Here is an 18,586-nt window from a genome sequence, read left to right on the forward strand (position 1 = left end):
ACGAAGGCCCATCTACCCATGCTAGCAAGTAAGGAGGCTCGGAGATACATGGTGGCTGGGAATAGAAGCAGCTGACAGCTCTTAGCTGCTCAAGAAGAAATTTAATTGGTTTCATGCGAGAGCCACTCCGAGTACAACAGCTGTATTTTGCAAAACACCTTTCTGACTGATTTCAGCCACGCTCAACAACAGCTTTTTCTCTTGCCAGCATCTGCTTGACTGCAGCATGCTTGCTTTCTGCATTTGGATCACAGAGCACTAAAGCACAATCCCGTGCCTACTGACTTCAAAACCAGAAGCCTTGGGATCCATTTTGAAGTGCAGATGAGTCAGGAGTGGTTCCCTCCCCTCCCCTCCCTGCGCCCCTGGCTTGCCCCACCACAGCTCCCACCCTTTCTGATGGATGGTCACCTCTCAGCAAAACCAAGCCACCACGATCAGATGGTTCACTCGCAGCAAAGCCGTAACATACCAGGGATGCTCAGCACAACTGCCCACACACCTGACTCGTAGGCATGACCTACCACATCATTGTCACCTTGTGCTGCAGAATTCTTGCTGCAACCACCCAGTAGCTCACTGGAAATGGGAGAAGGCTCCCAAGAAATAACTGTTTAAATCAAATAACATAATCTGAATCCTGCTCTGTCACATGATTAACGGTTTACCTTTTAATTGCTTCTAATAATTGGGTAGTGCCAAGTTAATGAATTTCACAGTACGTGTCGTGTATCACTGTGCCACATAGTTGTTTCTTCTGCAGGCGCAGCAGAGCTAAGGGTAAGACTGTGAAATTACTGGTAGAAGACAATTAACCCTGTCCACTCACCATGGGAGAAAGAATGCCTCCGAGAGACTCATTCAATCACTCGCCTATCTTTTGCAGATTGCAATGCACAGCCTTTTTATTTTTGAAAGAAATACACCACAAAGCAGTTACCCTCTGCACAAGTCCCCGTGCCACTAGCCTGGTACACACTGTCCCTGTGGGCTGCTGGTTCTGGCAATAGCAACCACAGACCAGGAGAGGAAAGGCTTGGGGAGGGTGCTTAGGTGGCACTGCAGATCAGGAATTTCCATACCTTGCACAACTCTTTCCCTTCTCAGTGCACCTTCTGGGGAGAAGGCAGAGGCTAGGACATTTTATATAATTTGTTTTAATCACCCTGTCGGCTTCAATGGAAACACATCTTCCCATTATAATAAAATTCTATAGCATAGACAGAGAAACAGGCAAACACCAAAACCCCAGGAGAAATCACTCCTGATGGAAAGCAAACAGCTGCCAGAGTTACTTCCAAACCATTCATAGAGGAAACGATTAATTTCGCTCCTCTCTAATTATAGGGGACTCTTCTACAAAGTTGCCATTCACATGGATGTGAGCAAACCACTCTGTGCCTGCTGCTGGGGGACACCTCCTTTCTAGAGCAAGCAGTGCTGGCCATGCCCTCCTCTCTCCCCAAACCAGATGGGCAGCTGGCTGCCTGCCAGAGAGTGCAAACAGCTCCAGCTGCCTACAGGGCAAAAGGCACTTCACAGCATCTGCATTTCCCCTAGCTGCCACCCAGGTCCCCATAACTTGCTCAGGTCACCGCTGCCTCTGGGAGGACTCAGTAGTTCAGGCGTTCCTGAGAGATGCTCGTTACGACCATCTAACAGCCCGTGGCGCAGGCAGCTCCCCGCATTGTGTCCTGGCACTCTGCAACCGGCTGCTACTGGGTCTTGACCCTGTTTATGGGTGTAATCGAAGACAGGAGGGGGAAACTGAGACCAGAGAAAGAGTTGCCTGCAAGGACGAGTTTCCAGCTGTCCTCCATGCGACTAACATGCTGCCAGCTACTTCCCTCTCTGCCTTCCTCCCTTCTGCCCTGTGGGAAAATAAGATGGGGTCAGGGGAGGAAAAGAGTCAGAAGGCAACGTATGGGAAGGTAAAAGGTGATGAAGCAGCCAGCGAGATGATGGGAGAAGCTGTCCTACCAGCAAGCACTAGTGTTCAAAATCCAGCGAGGACTGTGGAGCCCCGTGTCTGCCGCAGGAAAGGCTCAGGCAGCAGGAGAACAGGCATGTGGGCCGCCTCCGAAATCTCCTGGTGGGAAGCTTCTCTGCCAGCACTGTGCTCAGCCAGAAAGCTTTAGGCAGTGAGGAGGCAGGGGCATGGCGGTACCCGCACAGAGTGCTATCCAAGCAGCTCTGCACCCAGCTGCAGCTCAGGACAGATCTAACTGGAAACTGGTGTCGACTCATCTCCGAAAACCATAGGAAAGCCTAGGTGTGCAACACTACGAAACAACCCTGCACAGCCTTTCTGTTGGAAATTACTTTGGCTGTTCTTCCCGTGAGCAGGGCCAGGCGAATCCCAGCAGGCCAGAACAGGAGGTGCTGCACAGCGACCCCGACCAGCATTGGCTGACCTTCTACCTGCACGGACACGACTCAGTCATGGAGAGCAAACCGTCCTCCCCTGTTGTGCTGGCCGCCACCACGGCCATAGCTGGTAGGTACCACCCACGGTGCCGGGTCCCGGGTCTGCGGTCAGCCGTAACAGCCGAGAAGTGACGGCCACCTCTTGGGGACCCCCCCCTGTAGTACCCTGGGCAATTCAACAGCCACAGTTCCTTCATGGCTTTGTCTACCTGGGGATAGTCAGGAAAATGGAATTATATTCACTAAATTAAGAACAGAAAGCTGGTTAGATAAATTGTGCGTAGGCCTCTGATGTAGAATTGAAGTGTCATTAATTTAACTCCCCAGCCTTCCTACCCCTTTAATTCTCAGAATGAGTGTCCATACAGAGTTTTAATGGGGTTTAATTAATCTTCTTTAAAAGGTAGCTTAGATTAACTTTCTTATGTTCCCCCTGTAGACAACCCATGAATTACAGTATTGAAGCACCTGCCTCAAAGGATTCTTGCACTGTGGGAATGTTTATTGCTCAGTTTTTCAACGGTCAAAATTTCTGTGCTATCTTTTATGCCAGTTTTAGTCTACTGGCCCAAATGGGTCCACAAAAGACATTTGTATAAACTAATGCAATTATTTAAAACCTTCTCCCTTTTACTCGATAAAATTACAGGGTCTACAGGGACATTCTAATTCAAGTTAAGAATGATTTTACTGATTTAGCTCTATTTTGTTAAGGATTAAGGATTTGCCTACCAATGAACTTGTACTGGTTTTAATAGGCCAGTTTCATTAATGGAGGCAAACTCCAGGAGACAGACATATATTTTAGTAAGGACAACCTGGTTTAGTTGAGGTTAAACACTTATCTAACTGAACTGAGCTGAAACAACTCACACTTAGGCTGCACAAATAAATTATTGTGGGCTAAGGTAGTCTCAGGTGCCATAGGCAGCAGCTACGCTGTAACTCCATGCACGCCCACTCTAACCCCAAGGCAAGTGTTGAGTAATTTGAAGGACAAGTAAGCACTTCTCGCCTACCACAGTGCAAGATGGCAAATGGGCAGTAACTGCAGAGTTATCTGATGGACGGTAACAGCATAACTCAGGGCAGTCTAGACAACTGCTGTGGCATTTGACCAACTCCATCTGAAGCCATACGTTTGGTCAACTAACTGGTATCCTTCACAGAAGTGACATTTTACTTAACGCAAGGTACTCTTAAAATGCACTATGAACATACACCCAAAGGGAGTTTGCACAATGCAAATTGCCTTCTAAAACAATTGTGTTTAACTGGTATGGACAATGTTATGGTTGTGTACCCCTGAACACTGACTTTCTGTTAAGAGGAGGGACAAGATGCACATTTGAATTACTACACCACAGTGTTCATGAGACGCGTTTATATATAATAAAGCAAAGCAACTATATTTTATGTTGCTTTCCTGTTTAAGATTACAGAAGTGGCAACATGTAGTGTTGTCAAATATGTTCAGAGCTAGTTTTGGCGAGTACTCGATTTCCAAATGAAATCTCTTCTTTTCATATGGCAATGGACTTCCATTGGCCTTAATTACAAAGAGGGTCCACATGAGCACAGATATTCTAAGATTCATGGTGCAGAAATGCTGGCTGCACTGGAGTTACTATTGAAAAAGTGCCCTGTCAGTCAGGCTTACAGATTGGTTAAGAGCAACCACGCTCGCTCCCCCCTATCTCTGCCCCTAAAGAAAACATACTTGTGGTAAGCCATGAAATAAGTGCCAGGCAGAAACAGAGCTAAAAACATTATAGAGGGAAAATGCCTCTGATGTGGTTTCCCTCCTTAACTATAAGCCTACAGCTCGTAAATGGAAAATGGAGAGCCACCGACTGTCACTGACTCATGTCCTTACCACTTACACCAAGGTCCCCAACTATGGCAGGAGAATTGCTCTTGACTGACATGCAAGCAACCGAAGGTGGTACTTTGGTTAGTACAAATAGTGTATTTGGCACTCCCACCTGGCACCATCAGCTGACCGAAGTGTCAGCACGACTGTAATGTACATTTAGACCTTTCTGGTTCCCCTGTATTGCACTCAGGCTACTGCTGCTGTCACTTTTTTGAACTCTGGTCAGTTCCCAGCTTCTTGTCTCATAGTCATTAACACAGCACATCCCAACCTGCTTGAGGCAATACCCCAAGATGTAGAGGAAATAGTTCCAGCATTTTTGCTGCTTCCATGCAGAAATGACTCCCAGCACCAGAAAACAAGCACAATAATAAAAACCATATGAGGAAATTCAAAATCAAGTATGACAAATACTCCTCACTAGCAAAAAGGTCAAGATTTTCTTTCAAAAGATCTTTTTCCTACAACAAACGAATGCTATGCCTTGTTAAAATCATGGCAATACAAATTCATTCCAGGATAAGAAACCTCTGTCAATTTCATTACAGCAAACTGCACTTGCTGATGGAGACAACAAATAAGACAGAGTAAGACAGAAGACATTGCTTAGAAGTGAGCATTGTTTCTACAAAATACTCTAAAGTGTAAATCTTGAGGCCCAGATTCTCAGTTTTGTGTATGTCAACACAAAGCAATGGAGGACTCTTCCCCTTGTGTCAGGCAGTGTCCTGGCTGTAAGATTTCTTACCTGACTCCTTACATGCCTGTGGGGCTGATGCAAATGACGGACAAGCTAGCCTTTCACCAGGAAGGAAGAAAACACATTAATGCACAACCCAGGGGAAGCACAAGTTTTTGATATGGTGATTTATATTTAAATAGGGTCTACAATACATTTATTTATTGGCTTCTACTTTTTGTGTCTTATAAATCAGGAATTCAGAAAAAGGTAAAGAGAAATTAAAAACATTTTGAAACCTCACACCCACACCACTTTGTTCAACCTATGCTTCAGGTCTAAGAGACTTAGTAGGACAACCTCTCTAAAGCAACCAACAAATTTGAAAAACTATGGCCATAAAGAATTGACCCCAGTTGACACACATTGTAGTGTTACAGCTAATCTGTTGTTCCACAAGCAGGACCCTAAAGCCTTCTGATAGCAAAGGGTATTTTGTTTTTAACCACTACGCTGTCTTTGGTTTGCTATGTGGCTGCTGAGACGGAAAAACAGCACACTCTGCATTTTGCTTTCAGCTCTTGCAGTGTGCTTTTCTACCCCTTTAAAGTGCAAGGAGCTGAACCTACATTTAGGAACTTTCCAGAGATAACAAATAGGTCACACTGGGCAGTTTTATGTATTTATTTTGTCTTCCTTTACAGAGAAAGACAACGGGCAAGGGAATTCAAATGAAGCTCAGAGAAGCCAAAAAGGAAACCACAGGTTTTATTTTTCTTTTCAGAGCTTATGTTTAGTGAGGCCTCATCTCTCAGCACGGGAGATATTGTGTTGTTCTTCTAAGGTTTTTAAATACCTCAGGTCACCCAGAGAGATTCTGAGAACTCAAATAATCCTGATGTTAACTGAAAGATGCAGATAAACACTTTTTAATTCTTCTCTTCCAACCTTCTCAGACCTCAGGAGACATAACTGGAGATAAGATGTTCCAGTTTCAGTGGCAAAGGTCGTCTTTGACAACACGCTTTGGGAAATAAGTCAGATTGTTTATCCTCTGGTGGTAGTTTTGCTGTCTTTGGTTCACAGAGCATAAAGGAGAAAATTCTTTTCTAATCTCTCCTGTTTATCCCTCTCCCTCCAGCTTCCTAATTTCACCCAAAAAGAAAGGTCATCAAGGTGAGACTGACAACTCAGTATAGTTACATGAGCTCCTGTGCATCGGTCTGTGCTCAAAAGCAGTTTTAGTTCTTTTACTTCCCTCAGTCACAACTCTGCTCTTGAAGGCCCTGCAACTTAAACAGGAGCATCCTGGAGGCACTTCAGCTTATGTTCCTATATGCAGCCACAAAGGATTAACATTTGAGTTTTTGCTTTCTAACTGGGTCAGGCTATGCTGGTAACCAAAAGTTTGAGCAGTATAAGGCCCTTCTTCCAAGCCATGATAAAACTCCCACTGACTTCACCAGCACAGGACTATCACTTCTTCCCCCACTTCTGGGGGACTGCTGCTTTCCTGATAGATTGCTGGTTTGTAATTAGACCAGGTTATAGCACTGGTGAGAAGTGGCTCTACTGGATTGGAGAACCCAAGTCTAATAATTAAGTCAAGGACTAATTTCTGATCCTTTAAATGGAGGGTATCCTACAACAAAGCTTCAGATATATGCACTGCTATTACAATACTTGAAACAGCTTTATCCCAGAAATGGAGGTGGTTCTTTCCTTCAAAAAAGGACTGCATAGAGAAGATACAAGATTTTCCTTCCCCTCGTTATTTTTTTTTAGTCTTTGATGTCTTAAACACAAAGAAATTTAGGTATTCAGCTCTTCGGGCAAATTGTGAGGTATGTGTCAGGTTGGTGACCCCTTCTGTCCCAGCATATATCCTCTATCATGTCACTGTATGTCAGAGGACTGGTGTGGGTGCTGTATCACATGCTAGGTTATTAAATGCATGGCTCGTAGGCATACTTCCAGCAAATAGTTTACTGTGGACAGGAAAAAAGATTTGATACAAAGAAGGAAAAACAATCACCCAAACAATGACGTAAGGGGTGCAACTTCACTTCAGGCCCTTTTATTCAGGAGTTCTTTGGCAGGGACTGTTTTATTCTCCTTGCCAGAGCATGGCCAGCTGAGCAAGCAAGAAATGTGTGCAACTTGCAATAGGTCAGTAACTTCACAGAGGTCAATGAAATCATTCACATGCTGAAGCCAATGAAGCTAAGCCAAGCTCAGGTAAAACGCGTGCTTACTAAGCTTTGCTGAATCAGCACCTAGCTCCTGAATGAAGTCCAAGGATTGCTGCAGCTTCCCTTGCCCTCCACAAGGAAAAAGTGTCTTCTCCTGATAAACTGACAGAGCTCTTCCCCTACACCATGACGAACTACAACATGAGCAATACCAGATGCACCCTGCATTAGTTTCCAAATCTCTGCCGCTTTAATCCAGTCTAACAGGACAGACTGGTGCATGTCAGCATGGGCCTTTGTCAACCTGTGACCTTCAGCTGACTTTACGGCTGCTGTCCTGAAGAACATGACCTACTCCTTAATTAGATAACACAGCTGCACAAGGCTGTCAAGGACAGAAACAGGGAACCTTAGCACCAAGCACCACTTGGTCCAGGGCTGACATCACTAGACTCATCATCTAGCTGTGAGAGTCTGGCTCCACCGTCACCGAGTTTGTTATGGAAGAGATATCCACGGTAGACAGAAATAGGGATTAGACAATGTTCACACCAAGACATTGTCTCTCAGTCTGGGAAATCCATGCATGCAAGTCCACCATGTTCTCTTTGGACAGCTGAATCGTTATCTCTCCTCCAGCCCTATTCACATGTTGATTTGATCTAAGTCAAGGAAATTCTATTATTATGCCATAAATGTATAAAATTTGCTTTTGTTTAACGTGACATTTGAGTTTGGGAAAAAGCCTTTGCTCTGAAATCCAATTATTGACTAACTCTGCTAAGCATGTAAATAGTTCATTCCCAGATCTTCTTCTGACCTTTTCCTGTAATTCCATTAGATTTTAAACCACAAGTTTGGCAGAGCTATTGCCAAGAAAGGACTTTTCACTGTCCCCACCATACAACCATAGGTAACGTATTCAGAAATAAACACCCAGGGGCAAACTCCCTCTCACTTCGTAATTGATTTCCATTGACAGCTTTGCAAAGAGAACGGATTTGGCCTTTTACCGAAACAGGCATCCACCTTGTTAACACTTCTGGTTGTTGAAGAAAGCAGATTTACAAAGCAGCTGTTTCTTGTAGCACTAATCCTGGCAAATGACTCTACATCACCTCCTATGAACTTTCTAAATCAGGAAGTTATTCAGTTTCCAGCTCACCACCGAATTCATTCAAAGCTGGATCCTGCCCATAGCCAACACAGACTCTCTAAAGAAGAAACCACAAAAAAGCTAGCAGATCTGTTAGCAATGACACTGCTGAAGCCTGGTTTAGAATGGACAGTTTACCTTGCATCTAAGGGATGAGGCCTGATAGACAACCTTCCTGTGATGAAGATTTTAGCGATGGTACTCTGTCATGTGGAGTCTCTGGTGTCTATTAACACAGCTGGGTTCACAGTTCAATTATGTGAATTCTTTGATGTCTCATTATGCAGTTAAGCCATGCTCCAATTTTTCCCTGAGGCTCTTCTCCTCTCTCCAGACACTAATTTCCATGAAACTCCTAGGAATCTTAGTATCTCCAATATTGCTGTCGTTGTGCCACAATCTGCCAGCAGTTTCAAGAAGTATTTGGTAAGATGGAGGACAGGGAGAAGGCAGACAAGGGGCAAGCAAGCAGTCCTATTGCGTAGGTACCTTTTTCTGAGAAAACTAGGTTAAACACACCATTATACACTCCAACAAATGTACAGTGAGATAGCAGGGGTGAAATACCATTTCTTGACCCAGCAGAGAGAATCTTACTCCTTGCTCCATTTTCATCACTGGCCTTTAGATTATCCTGCTCTTTAAAACAATTTCAGACACAGAACTAATTCATACGGTGACAAAGAACAAAGAAACATTTTACGTGTGAGGAACTATATCCTTTTGTTTGCTGTAAATCTATTTGTTTATATATAAAAAAAAATCACCAGCCAGGAAAATCTCAACTTCCTCACCCCCTAAGAATCCCCTCCTGGCTCTCTCCCTGCCTCATTCCCCTTATCCTTGACACAAGCTCATGCTTTTCTTCAATTAAGCAAAAAAAAAATCTTAAACTTGCCCTTTGCCTGGAATTCCTCTTTTTGTTTCACCTCACTACTACTAAAAAAAGCCAAAACTAATACTGAAGGCAAATACCAGTATCTGGTCTTAGGTGATAGGTGTTATCTTGATACCATCTGTCAACAGCTTTGATAGAATTTGGTTCCAGTGGCCAAATATGACCATGATTCAACCATAAATTGCATATTCACTTTATTGCCTACTCCAGATGTGAAGCTTCATATCCAGAACTGCTAATGCAGCAACATGCAGAATTTAATGGAAGTCATGTTATTACCACCACACACACTGGTCTGCTTGCAAAATTTCGTATTGCAAGGCCCACAGTTTCAAAATGAGTCTTTACTCTCAGACCCTCTGGATCTTAAGGCATGAAATCTGAACCTATACAGTCTCTACTTTTAGATATTAGGACCACATTTAATTGCACAGACACTCTGGTATTCTGGGTAAGAAGTTTTCAATGAATGAGCAAAATCGGAGACTGCTTAAGAAGACTTCAGCAATATAGTACAGAAAGACAGATAAAGAAAACAGCCTGAGAAAAGTAATCGATTTACCTGGAGTATTAATAGCATCTGAATAATAGAAGGTGGAACTCTGGCTCTGGAACGTGATAACGCATCTTCCAATTTAATGTTGAGGGTAATTATATTCCTAAAGTGCAGAAGAGCCAGCTGCCGAACTGAGGGCTCCTTCCCCTTAGAAACAGAAACAAAGTAAGATGGATTATGAGCAGTGTGAAAATGAGTTTCAAAATCCTCTGTCAAAATTCCTTCCTTCACTTCTCAGGGATTACAAGAATGGTAAACCTGAATGAAAAGCAAAGGAAACAACAAAGGACACAGAGCAGCCTATAAGTCTGCACAGTGAATTTGATTTGGCAGTAACAAGCGCTGCAGACTCTGAGTGAGTCTGACTGTGTTTCAAGATGATGAAGGGGTGGGATGGGGGGAATCATACCTGAGCGCAGGATACATATGTATATTTTGTACTTTAATGGTAATGAAATGTATCATATGTTCAAAAAAAAAAAAAAAAGCAGGGTTGAAAAAGGGTTGAATTTCCATTATTTCACAAGATTTTGAGTACTGGCTGGGTACTGTCTTCAAATTATGGTGGGAATCCTGACTCAGCCCACCTGTGGATCCTCCTTTTCTCCACAGTTTGGGAGACTTCACTATAAGGCAGGAGCGGAATTGAAGTTTCATACTGTATTTTCAAAAGACATCTTTTTGCAGTTCAAGAACACCTTCTTATTGAAGAAAATCTCATCTTTAGAATACAATGCTAGCTCTGCCTGCAGAGATTAACACCGCTTGCCTTATGAGGAGTTGCAAAGCTGTTCCTGTTTCCAGCATCAGGGTTTTTTCCTTGGGTAAATATGGCTGTACATATATATTCTTGCCTGCAGTTATGAGTGCTGCCAGCCAAATACTAACATTTCTGGAAGATCTGTTATTCAGCTGATATTGATTTATCTTAGTTGGGAATAAAGAAGCCTGACCTGACCTGACCCAACCCAACCATTCCTTTTCACTTTGTTAATTATTTATACTGAAGTAAAAAAGGCCCCCAAACTGCTTCAATTGCTAATGAACAGAATTTACAAGAGCACATAAGCACCAGCTGGGCTTTTGGAAGTAACCTCAGAACATCAGACACCTAGATCTATTTGAAATTACGTGGAGCTTAGGGCTCTTACCCCCCTCTAGGTTCCTTTGAAAATTCAAGCAATTATTTGCATCTGAAAGGTGAGGAGAGTTGTGTTGCTAAATTATTTTCAAAGGCCTCAGGAACAAAACAATGAAAAGGGGGATTTGGTGCATTTTTCAAAAACTTCTGAGTGAGTTCTAATTTAGTCAAGTGCTTTGGAAAAATGAGGTTGAGAGCCTACCTATATCTCTATGTGCCCAAATGCCTTGGATTTAAATTATGTGGCACTTGAAAAATCTCCCATTGTGTTCTAATAGGTTTTTGGTACCATCTTATTTCTATTGTTTTAAAGTTTCTACTGGTAAGACAGAAGTCAATGGGTGAAATAGCCCTGTATGTTTTTAGAGGTCTTCTCTTTCAGAATCAAAGTCTGTGTAGAGTTACAGCTTTTCCACTGATTTCAGATTTCATGCCTGTAATTATCTGCAGATGTAAATAGTAATATTTTTAACATTTGGACAATCATTTTAGGCGTGAAGTCCACTCGGAAAAATGGGAGAAGGTTTCGAAGTTTCCCCAAATATGTTCAGGCACCAAGCTCCCACTAAAATTTATAGGCATCTAGAAGCAAGTCCAGAAGGTCACTTATACCTATCTGGTACAGATTTCTTGGGACTTAAGTGATAAACAACACTCTGTGGCCATCATGAAATTAGAATATTGAGCCTTCATCCAAATCAGATCAAGTACCTGTTGTGGATTTAAAATTACTGGAGTCAAATTATGTGTTCATGTAAACTAGTCTAACTTCACTATTGTTGTCCACTTATAGTAGCATAGAATTTGATCTCAGAAATACAATTCCTTTTCAAAAGTGGATATACTTCTGAGACAAATTCACATTGCAGAGAAGGAAATGCAAATATTTAAGTCAACACAGCTCCACTTATTTCGTTGTGTGCATATTTCAGTTTATCATTCATAACCTTTTTTGACTTTTAGTGTAAGTTAGCAGAAGGACTAACCATCCTCACTGCACTCTGCTTTTGTTTACAAAATCCCCCTTCATCTTTTTCACCCAAGCACTTCAAACCCGTTGGCGTAAGTAACTTATTTGCATGACATGACTATACAGAACAGCTGCACTGGGAGGTTGGCCCAAGGAAAGAGAGTTAAGGATTGCATCAATCTGTTGATGAACCAGTAAAGTTGCTTTTTCAAGTTTTTCAGGATTCTATAGTAACAGAGTAATTTTTCACCTGCACAGGATAGAAAATAGCCTGAAGCATGGGCAGGACATCACTGAAGAAAAAATCCCAAGTTTCAGCTAAGGTATCCAGTAGTTTCTGCCCTGCAAAAACACACAAAAAAGTAGTGAACCATTTAGGTTGTAATCAGCTAACTCCAAAGACTAAAACACGCAGGAAACAATGTGAATCTGCTATTATACACAAAGATGAATCATGTACCAGCTACTATTAGCAGTATGGAATTAGTATTCCTTTCAGTATATCAGATCATTCAGTATTTGTGTCTTTTCAGGTGACACATCTAATGTTCTTAGTAAACTCAGACTTTGTGGTTAAAGCTTACTCAGAAAAAAACCCGTGAAGAACAGAGTAATGGCCCTGGTTACCTCCTCCTCTTCTTGCAGTAATACCTACTGGACAAGACTGGGGAGGAGAGCAGTAGGAGGAGGACATAGCAGGTTAAACGTGGAAGCATTCCTGCAGAGAAATCTCCCCCACCATGCTCCCCTCTGCCCACCAAGCTGCAAGGAAGCAGAGCAACCTGCGCTCTGTGGAGATGCTCCACAAAGTGTTCCGTCAAATCGATCCCTGATCTTCCCTGACCTTCCCCAAGTTCTATGGAAAAAGACAATGGTGTTGCAGCTCTGTTTTTTACTGTAATTTTCAAAGGATGCAGTGAAACCCTGCTATGATGCAAGTTATCCATGGTCCTCACAGCAAGGCCACCTCCTTGTCCATTCCCTAGCTCCAGCCACCGGGAAGCTCCCCAGTGGAGACTGGAGAAGCTCTGGCCAGGTGGTACAACCAAGCTGAACACCAAGTTCCTCACAGAACGTTTTGTAAAACAGAGGCAAATGCAGGAGCCGAGATCTACTGCAGAGGAAGTCTGGCTTGATCACTAGATGCTGGCCTCAAATCCCTGTTCTCCAAGACAGCCTGTGTGACCTTGGGTAAGCTCTTCAGCATCCCTCTGCCCCTAACTCAACTATGAAAGGAGAGCAATGGCACTGTACCTCCACCAGCAAGTACTATGGAGATAAATACAGCAATGATTATGAGGCATTCAGACAAGACAATATGACTTATCAGGAAGCAAATTCAATAGCAATCAATCAACATTACAATTGGTTTCAGAATCAGATACTATTCTTAATTTTTGTATTACAGCATTTCTTAGGGCCTCAGCCAGGGAACATTTTGCCTAGAATTACACACATATCACAAAGAAACTGCATGAAAGCAGCTACACTCAAAGTTAGCCAAGTGCCAATCTTTATCATGGAATACTTTATCTCCCTGCATTTTTAAGCACATGACAAATAGCACCAGCTCTGGCCCATCTGCAACTCCTGAATTATTCCCAGGTTGATGACTTTAAGTGCTTTCTGTGACAAATGTGGATCACCATGCTATACTGAGGCTGCTGGCTTGTGAACCACACCAAGGTCTTCGTTTCTGCACCACCAGGCAGGAGTTCTCTCTGTCCTACACACTCATGGCACAAGACTGAAAAGGGTGTTCTCGGTTTCAATTTTTTTAAAAATTTGTCTTGCATTAGTTCTACTGAACAGAGCAGGGAATCAGGTTCAAAATTTCCTAGCAGCTGTAGCAGTAATAATAATAAATACTGTTGCATTATAACCTCCTTGTACTAGTGTCTAAAACACTAAAGTGTTTCAAAGATGTAAATCTGATCATGAAGGAGAAGCCCAACCACTCTATGCCTTGAGGGCAGAGTTTTAAAAAGAGTTAAATATGTTAGTTGCCCACAAGTTGAGGTTAAGTGGAAACTAAGCCCTTACAAATTTGGCTCCAGATGTGGGTGCTGAACATTGGTCCTTTTCAATCTTGCTGCTAGAATTGCATGAAGTCAAATTACCCTGTTGAGATTAATACATCTTTACTGTCACACACTCCTTTCACCTTGTGGGCAGCTTGTTTTGTGAAGTGATGGATTTCTGTACAGCAGCTCAGAAAGGCTGCAGAGTTAACTGCCTTTTGCCAGGCAGGCCTTTTACTGAGGGCTGTGGAAGAATTCCTACGGTTTGTTGATCATGAGCATCTTTCACACAGAAGAACGTGACTTCCGTGTCCTTTCAAGAACATATTTGTTTTACTGTAAGGCAAAGATCCCTGCATTTACCATAAGCATTTGCTGGATTCCAGGAAGTTGGGTTACTCTAAATACTCATTTTAATGAAGCACAATATAGCCAATTTTGTATGACATAAAAATTCATGTAGTACTTTTCACAGTGCTTCTAAAAGCTAATGGAAACTCCTGAAATAAATGTAAGAATAAAAACTATCATTTCAAAACAAAAGCTAAAGTTTTCAAAACCTCCTGCAGGACAAAAATGCTCCAAAGTGCGCCCTGAAGTGATCTTTTTCCTATTTTGAAAACTTCAATACCAACTGGATAGGGAAACTCAAATCATGGGATGTAGGACAAACTGAGATTTTAGGGCAGGACGGCTGCTGCTGCAGACCCAGGAAGGGAGCCCTGCTCAGAATGGGAGTTCCCAAGACTACCATGCTCCCAGCTTTGCCTTGGATGTTTTGGGAGCCAGGGAGTCACTGATTATGGGATGGACTCTGGGGTGCTGCTACCTCTGCTGCCAAAAGACCCAAATTCCAGCCTTGGAAACTCACATCCTTCAGCAGCTCCCCAGGCAAGCTAAGAGAAAGCTATCTGTCACAAAGACCTCTGGTTCTGAAGGAGACTCCTAAATTACAGCTACCCTCCTGTAACTAGCAAAGTCTTACTGAGCTGACACTTCCAAGGACGCACTTGAAAAAACATGATCAGTTTAATCCTCACCTTACCAGCATTTCTGACCATATTTTAAGGCGTAACCACAAAGTGATACACCAAATTCAAAACCAAAATAAACTTAACAGCTTGCTGAAATTTTTTTATTTGCCAAACATGCTCCTACATTTGAAAGCCATTTAGTGGTCTCGCATTTCAATTTCTCATCTCAGCTTTGATCTCAAACATCAGAGATAGTATTTTTTTATTTTCAAGCTAGCAAAACCAGAAAAAAAGGGGTTGGACTTTGGTAGGTCTGTGCATCCAATTTGCTGATTTGATACTTAGAAACCAACTTCCTTTGTGATTTACAAAGCAGCTGTGAAGGCCTCGAGATCCTTACAGCTCCCCTTGTGCTCTCCAAGCTGTTATTTTATATAACTGAGGAACTCTCTGTTCAGCTTAGAAGAGTTTGGGTACTTTTGGGGGGTATTTTTTTAATGTGAATTTTGTTCTCTTTTTGCGGTGTTCAGGGCTATTGTCTTTTCACCAGAAAAGCTGGGTCCCATAGAACCATCTTAATCTGATTAACTGTACTGTCAGTAATGAAAGGTTACATTTAGGATTTATAGATAGCTGAAAGTAATGCACATGGTTATCTCCAGGCTACTGCTTAAACAGTATATTTAGACTAAATGGTATTATGACTGCAACTTTGGAAAAGGAAAGACGCATTTCTTTAAAATTGCCTTGACTCCCCAAAGATCTTCAGACTGTTTAAATGAGCAATCATTCTTGAAGATATTCTGAAACCGTTTCAACCTCTGATGGTGTATGCCTACATCTAGGACAAAACAGCATCTTTAACAGAACATTTAAATGCCACACAGGAGCATAGGACATGAAATGAAGGTGTCTGCAAAATGACACATCAGGTGGAGGTTATCCTTGATGTTTATGTCCGTAAGGTGACACCCCCAGAAGGTGCAGACAGACAAATGGAGGCTTGACTGTAAAAAAAACAAGAGACAGTGTCTGACCTCGTTTATGTAAGCATGAATCCACAATAACTCTTAAAACAATCTACAGCATTATTTTGGACTTAGCCAGACACTTCAACTAACTGGGATCTTAGTGCTTATTTTTTTGTTTATTAAGATATCTCAGTCTATTTTTCCACTTTCCCTTAACATTGAGCAGGTTATAATTGAAGGAGAAGGAAGTGTCCACGCTGGAGGTAACCTTTCCCTTACTCCATCAATGCTGCTCTAGGCAACCACCTCTCCTTGATGAAAGCCAGCGGGACCCTGTCGTGGTTTAACCCCAGCCAGCAACTACGCACCACACAGCTGCTCACTCACTTCCCCTGCCCCCACAGTGGGATGGGGGAGAGAATGGGGAAAAAAAAGTCAAACTCGTGGGTTGAGATAAAGAAAGTTTAATAGAACAGAAAGGAAGAAAATAATAATAGTAACAACAATAACAACAATAATAAAAATAATAAAAGGATTGGAATATACAAAACAAGTGATGAACAATGCAATTGCTCACCACTCACCAACCGATGCCCAGTTAGTTCCTGAGCAGTGATCGCCCCAGGTCAACTCCCCCCAGTTTATATACTGGGCATGATGTCCCATGGTATGGAATACCCCTTTGGCCAGTTTGGGTCAGCTGTCCTGGCTGTGCCCCCTCCCAACTTCTTGTGCCCCTCCAGCCTTCTTGCTGGCTGGGCATCAGAAGCTGAAAAATCCTTGATTTAGTATAAATACTACTTAGCAGTAACTGAAAACATCAGTGTGTTACCAACATTCTTCTCATATGAAATCCAAAACATAACACTATACCAGCTACTAGAAAGAAAATTAACTCTATCCCAGCCGAAACCAGGTCAGAACACCAAGGCAAGACACAACAACAGACTGCAAGAATGAATTGATACAGCTAATCCATAGTCCTGGAAAGATAGGGGAAAGCATCACACTGTTCCCAGAATGCATTTGCTAAAACTCTTGTGACAGACATAGGTAGTCATGATAAAATCCAAGTTACCTTCATAAAACCGGATCTTGTCCCTTAGGATCACCATGCCTTTTGTGAGCAGCTGATTCTGTAAATAAAATATAAACTACCATTACTTATTACTGTACTTCCCTACAGGCATCATATTTCACATTTTGTTCATTCTTAACTTTTGACAATGAAGAGGCTCTTTTATTTTAATGATCAATCATCAAAGGACTCCTCCTGTGTCCATCTTGCTTAAATCACTTGGGACACTTGTCAAATGATGATAGAATCCCCTACTTCTTTCAGGATACAGCACATATTCTGTGCAGCAGAAAGTGCTTCTCAAACTTCAAATGGCTGACCGACAAAGCAGGTACTCTGCCTTAGAGAAGCCAAAAGAATACTGCTTCAATAGTGTGTACTAACTGCTAAATGTCTTTCCCATTAACTATACTACAATGAACTTAACTGGTTTACTCAGGAACTTAAGTTAAAAGAGACTGTCTGAAGTCTACTGAAAGACAGCAATGTCATACAGAAACTCAGTGACTACACAAATCTATTCCACGGCTTGGACTTTCACTATCTAACTGTGTATATATGTATGTATATATATATATATGTAAAATCCAAATCCCATTAGAACATAAATGACAGAACACACAGAAGTCAGTGGACATCTCTGAATCATCTCAAGGGTCTCTGGATCAGCATTTAGAGTGGGTGAAATGATTTTGCTCAGTAGCATATAACAAAATCTGATTTAAATGAAAGAAAGCACATGCCTACCTGTAGATATTCGGTGAAAAAGGATCCCAGTTCTGTTTTCAATAATTGCCTGTATTCAAAAGAGTAAGAAAAGGATCTGTGTAATCAGCAAATCGTATTAGCTGTGCACTGCATGGAAAAGGGGAAGTCACTAATAGCAAAATATTTTCATATGAGTGCAGAGCCTGTCAATAATGCCTAACTACAAATAGAGCAAATGGGGTCAACAATACCAAGACTCCCAACCAGCATTTCTATGTGTTGAAAAGTAACTGCTGTGCTTTTAGATAGTTCAGTTGCACAAATACATATGAAAGGAAATTAAGATTTGATGAAAAGAGGATGTTTTCCATCCTACATCTAATCCTTTCAAAAATGCTCGAATTGTTCTCCTGCTGTGCCAGGGCTTCGGTGGCACCTGGCACTGCAGACATGGGAGGACTCCTGGTGCTCTCTGCCCATCTGTGGGTCTGAGCCAAAAACCGAGCACATGTTCAGAGCCAAATCATCCCTCTTCTGCATAATGTCAAAAAAGAGCTGTGACAAAATATTTAGAGAGAAACCTGAAGCAGGATGATATTCTGGGGGTTTTGTTGCAGGTGTGAAACTTGGCCAGTTTTCACTGAAAGGGTCACGATCTTCCACTCAGGAGACTCATGACAGCTGAAGTTTCCTACAGTTTCAGTAAAAAAGCAGGTAGGAATTTAACAGTTTAGCTCTGCCTTTCATGATTCCTCTACACTAAAACCTACAAAGCAATCTCACAGAGCAAAGCAAACTGACATGCAAAAAAATTCCCACAAACAATCCTCAAATTCAGAAACTGAATTCAACCCAACCTGCAAGCCTAATGTTTGTACCCAGGTAAAACTCACTACATTGCTAAAAAGCTGTATGTCCTTCAAATCTCACACGTTGGAC

At 42.2% G+C, this 18,586-nt stretch overlaps 1 protein-coding gene across 2 annotated transcripts in view; it reads right to left on the reverse strand.

Moving 5' to 3' along the window:
• The window catches only part of PRR5 (proline rich 5), a 55,445-nt gene that overhangs the window by 19,813 nt on the left and 17,046 nt on the right, over window positions 1–18,586 (reverse strand). For both annotated transcript variants that reach the window (XM_075051826.1, XM_075051825.1), the window contains 4 exons: window positions 17,687–17,735; window positions 16,940–16,997; window positions 12,146–12,237; window positions 9,791–9,931 (listed from right to left, as the gene is read on the reverse strand). In XM_075051826.1, coding sequence (XP_074907927.1) covers window positions 9,791–9,931; window positions 12,146–12,237; window positions 16,940–16,997; window positions 17,687–17,735 — 340 coding nt within the window. The remainder of the gene's footprint in view (window positions 1–9,790; window positions 9,932–12,145; window positions 12,238–16,939; window positions 16,998–17,686; window positions 17,736–18,586) is intronic.

This window comes from Buteo buteo, chromosome 19 (assembly GCF_964188355.1).
Source record: "Buteo buteo chromosome 19, bButBut1.hap1.1, whole genome shotgun sequence".
Classification (NCBI taxonomy): Eukaryota; Metazoa; Chordata; class Aves; order Accipitriformes; family Accipitridae; genus Buteo; species Buteo buteo.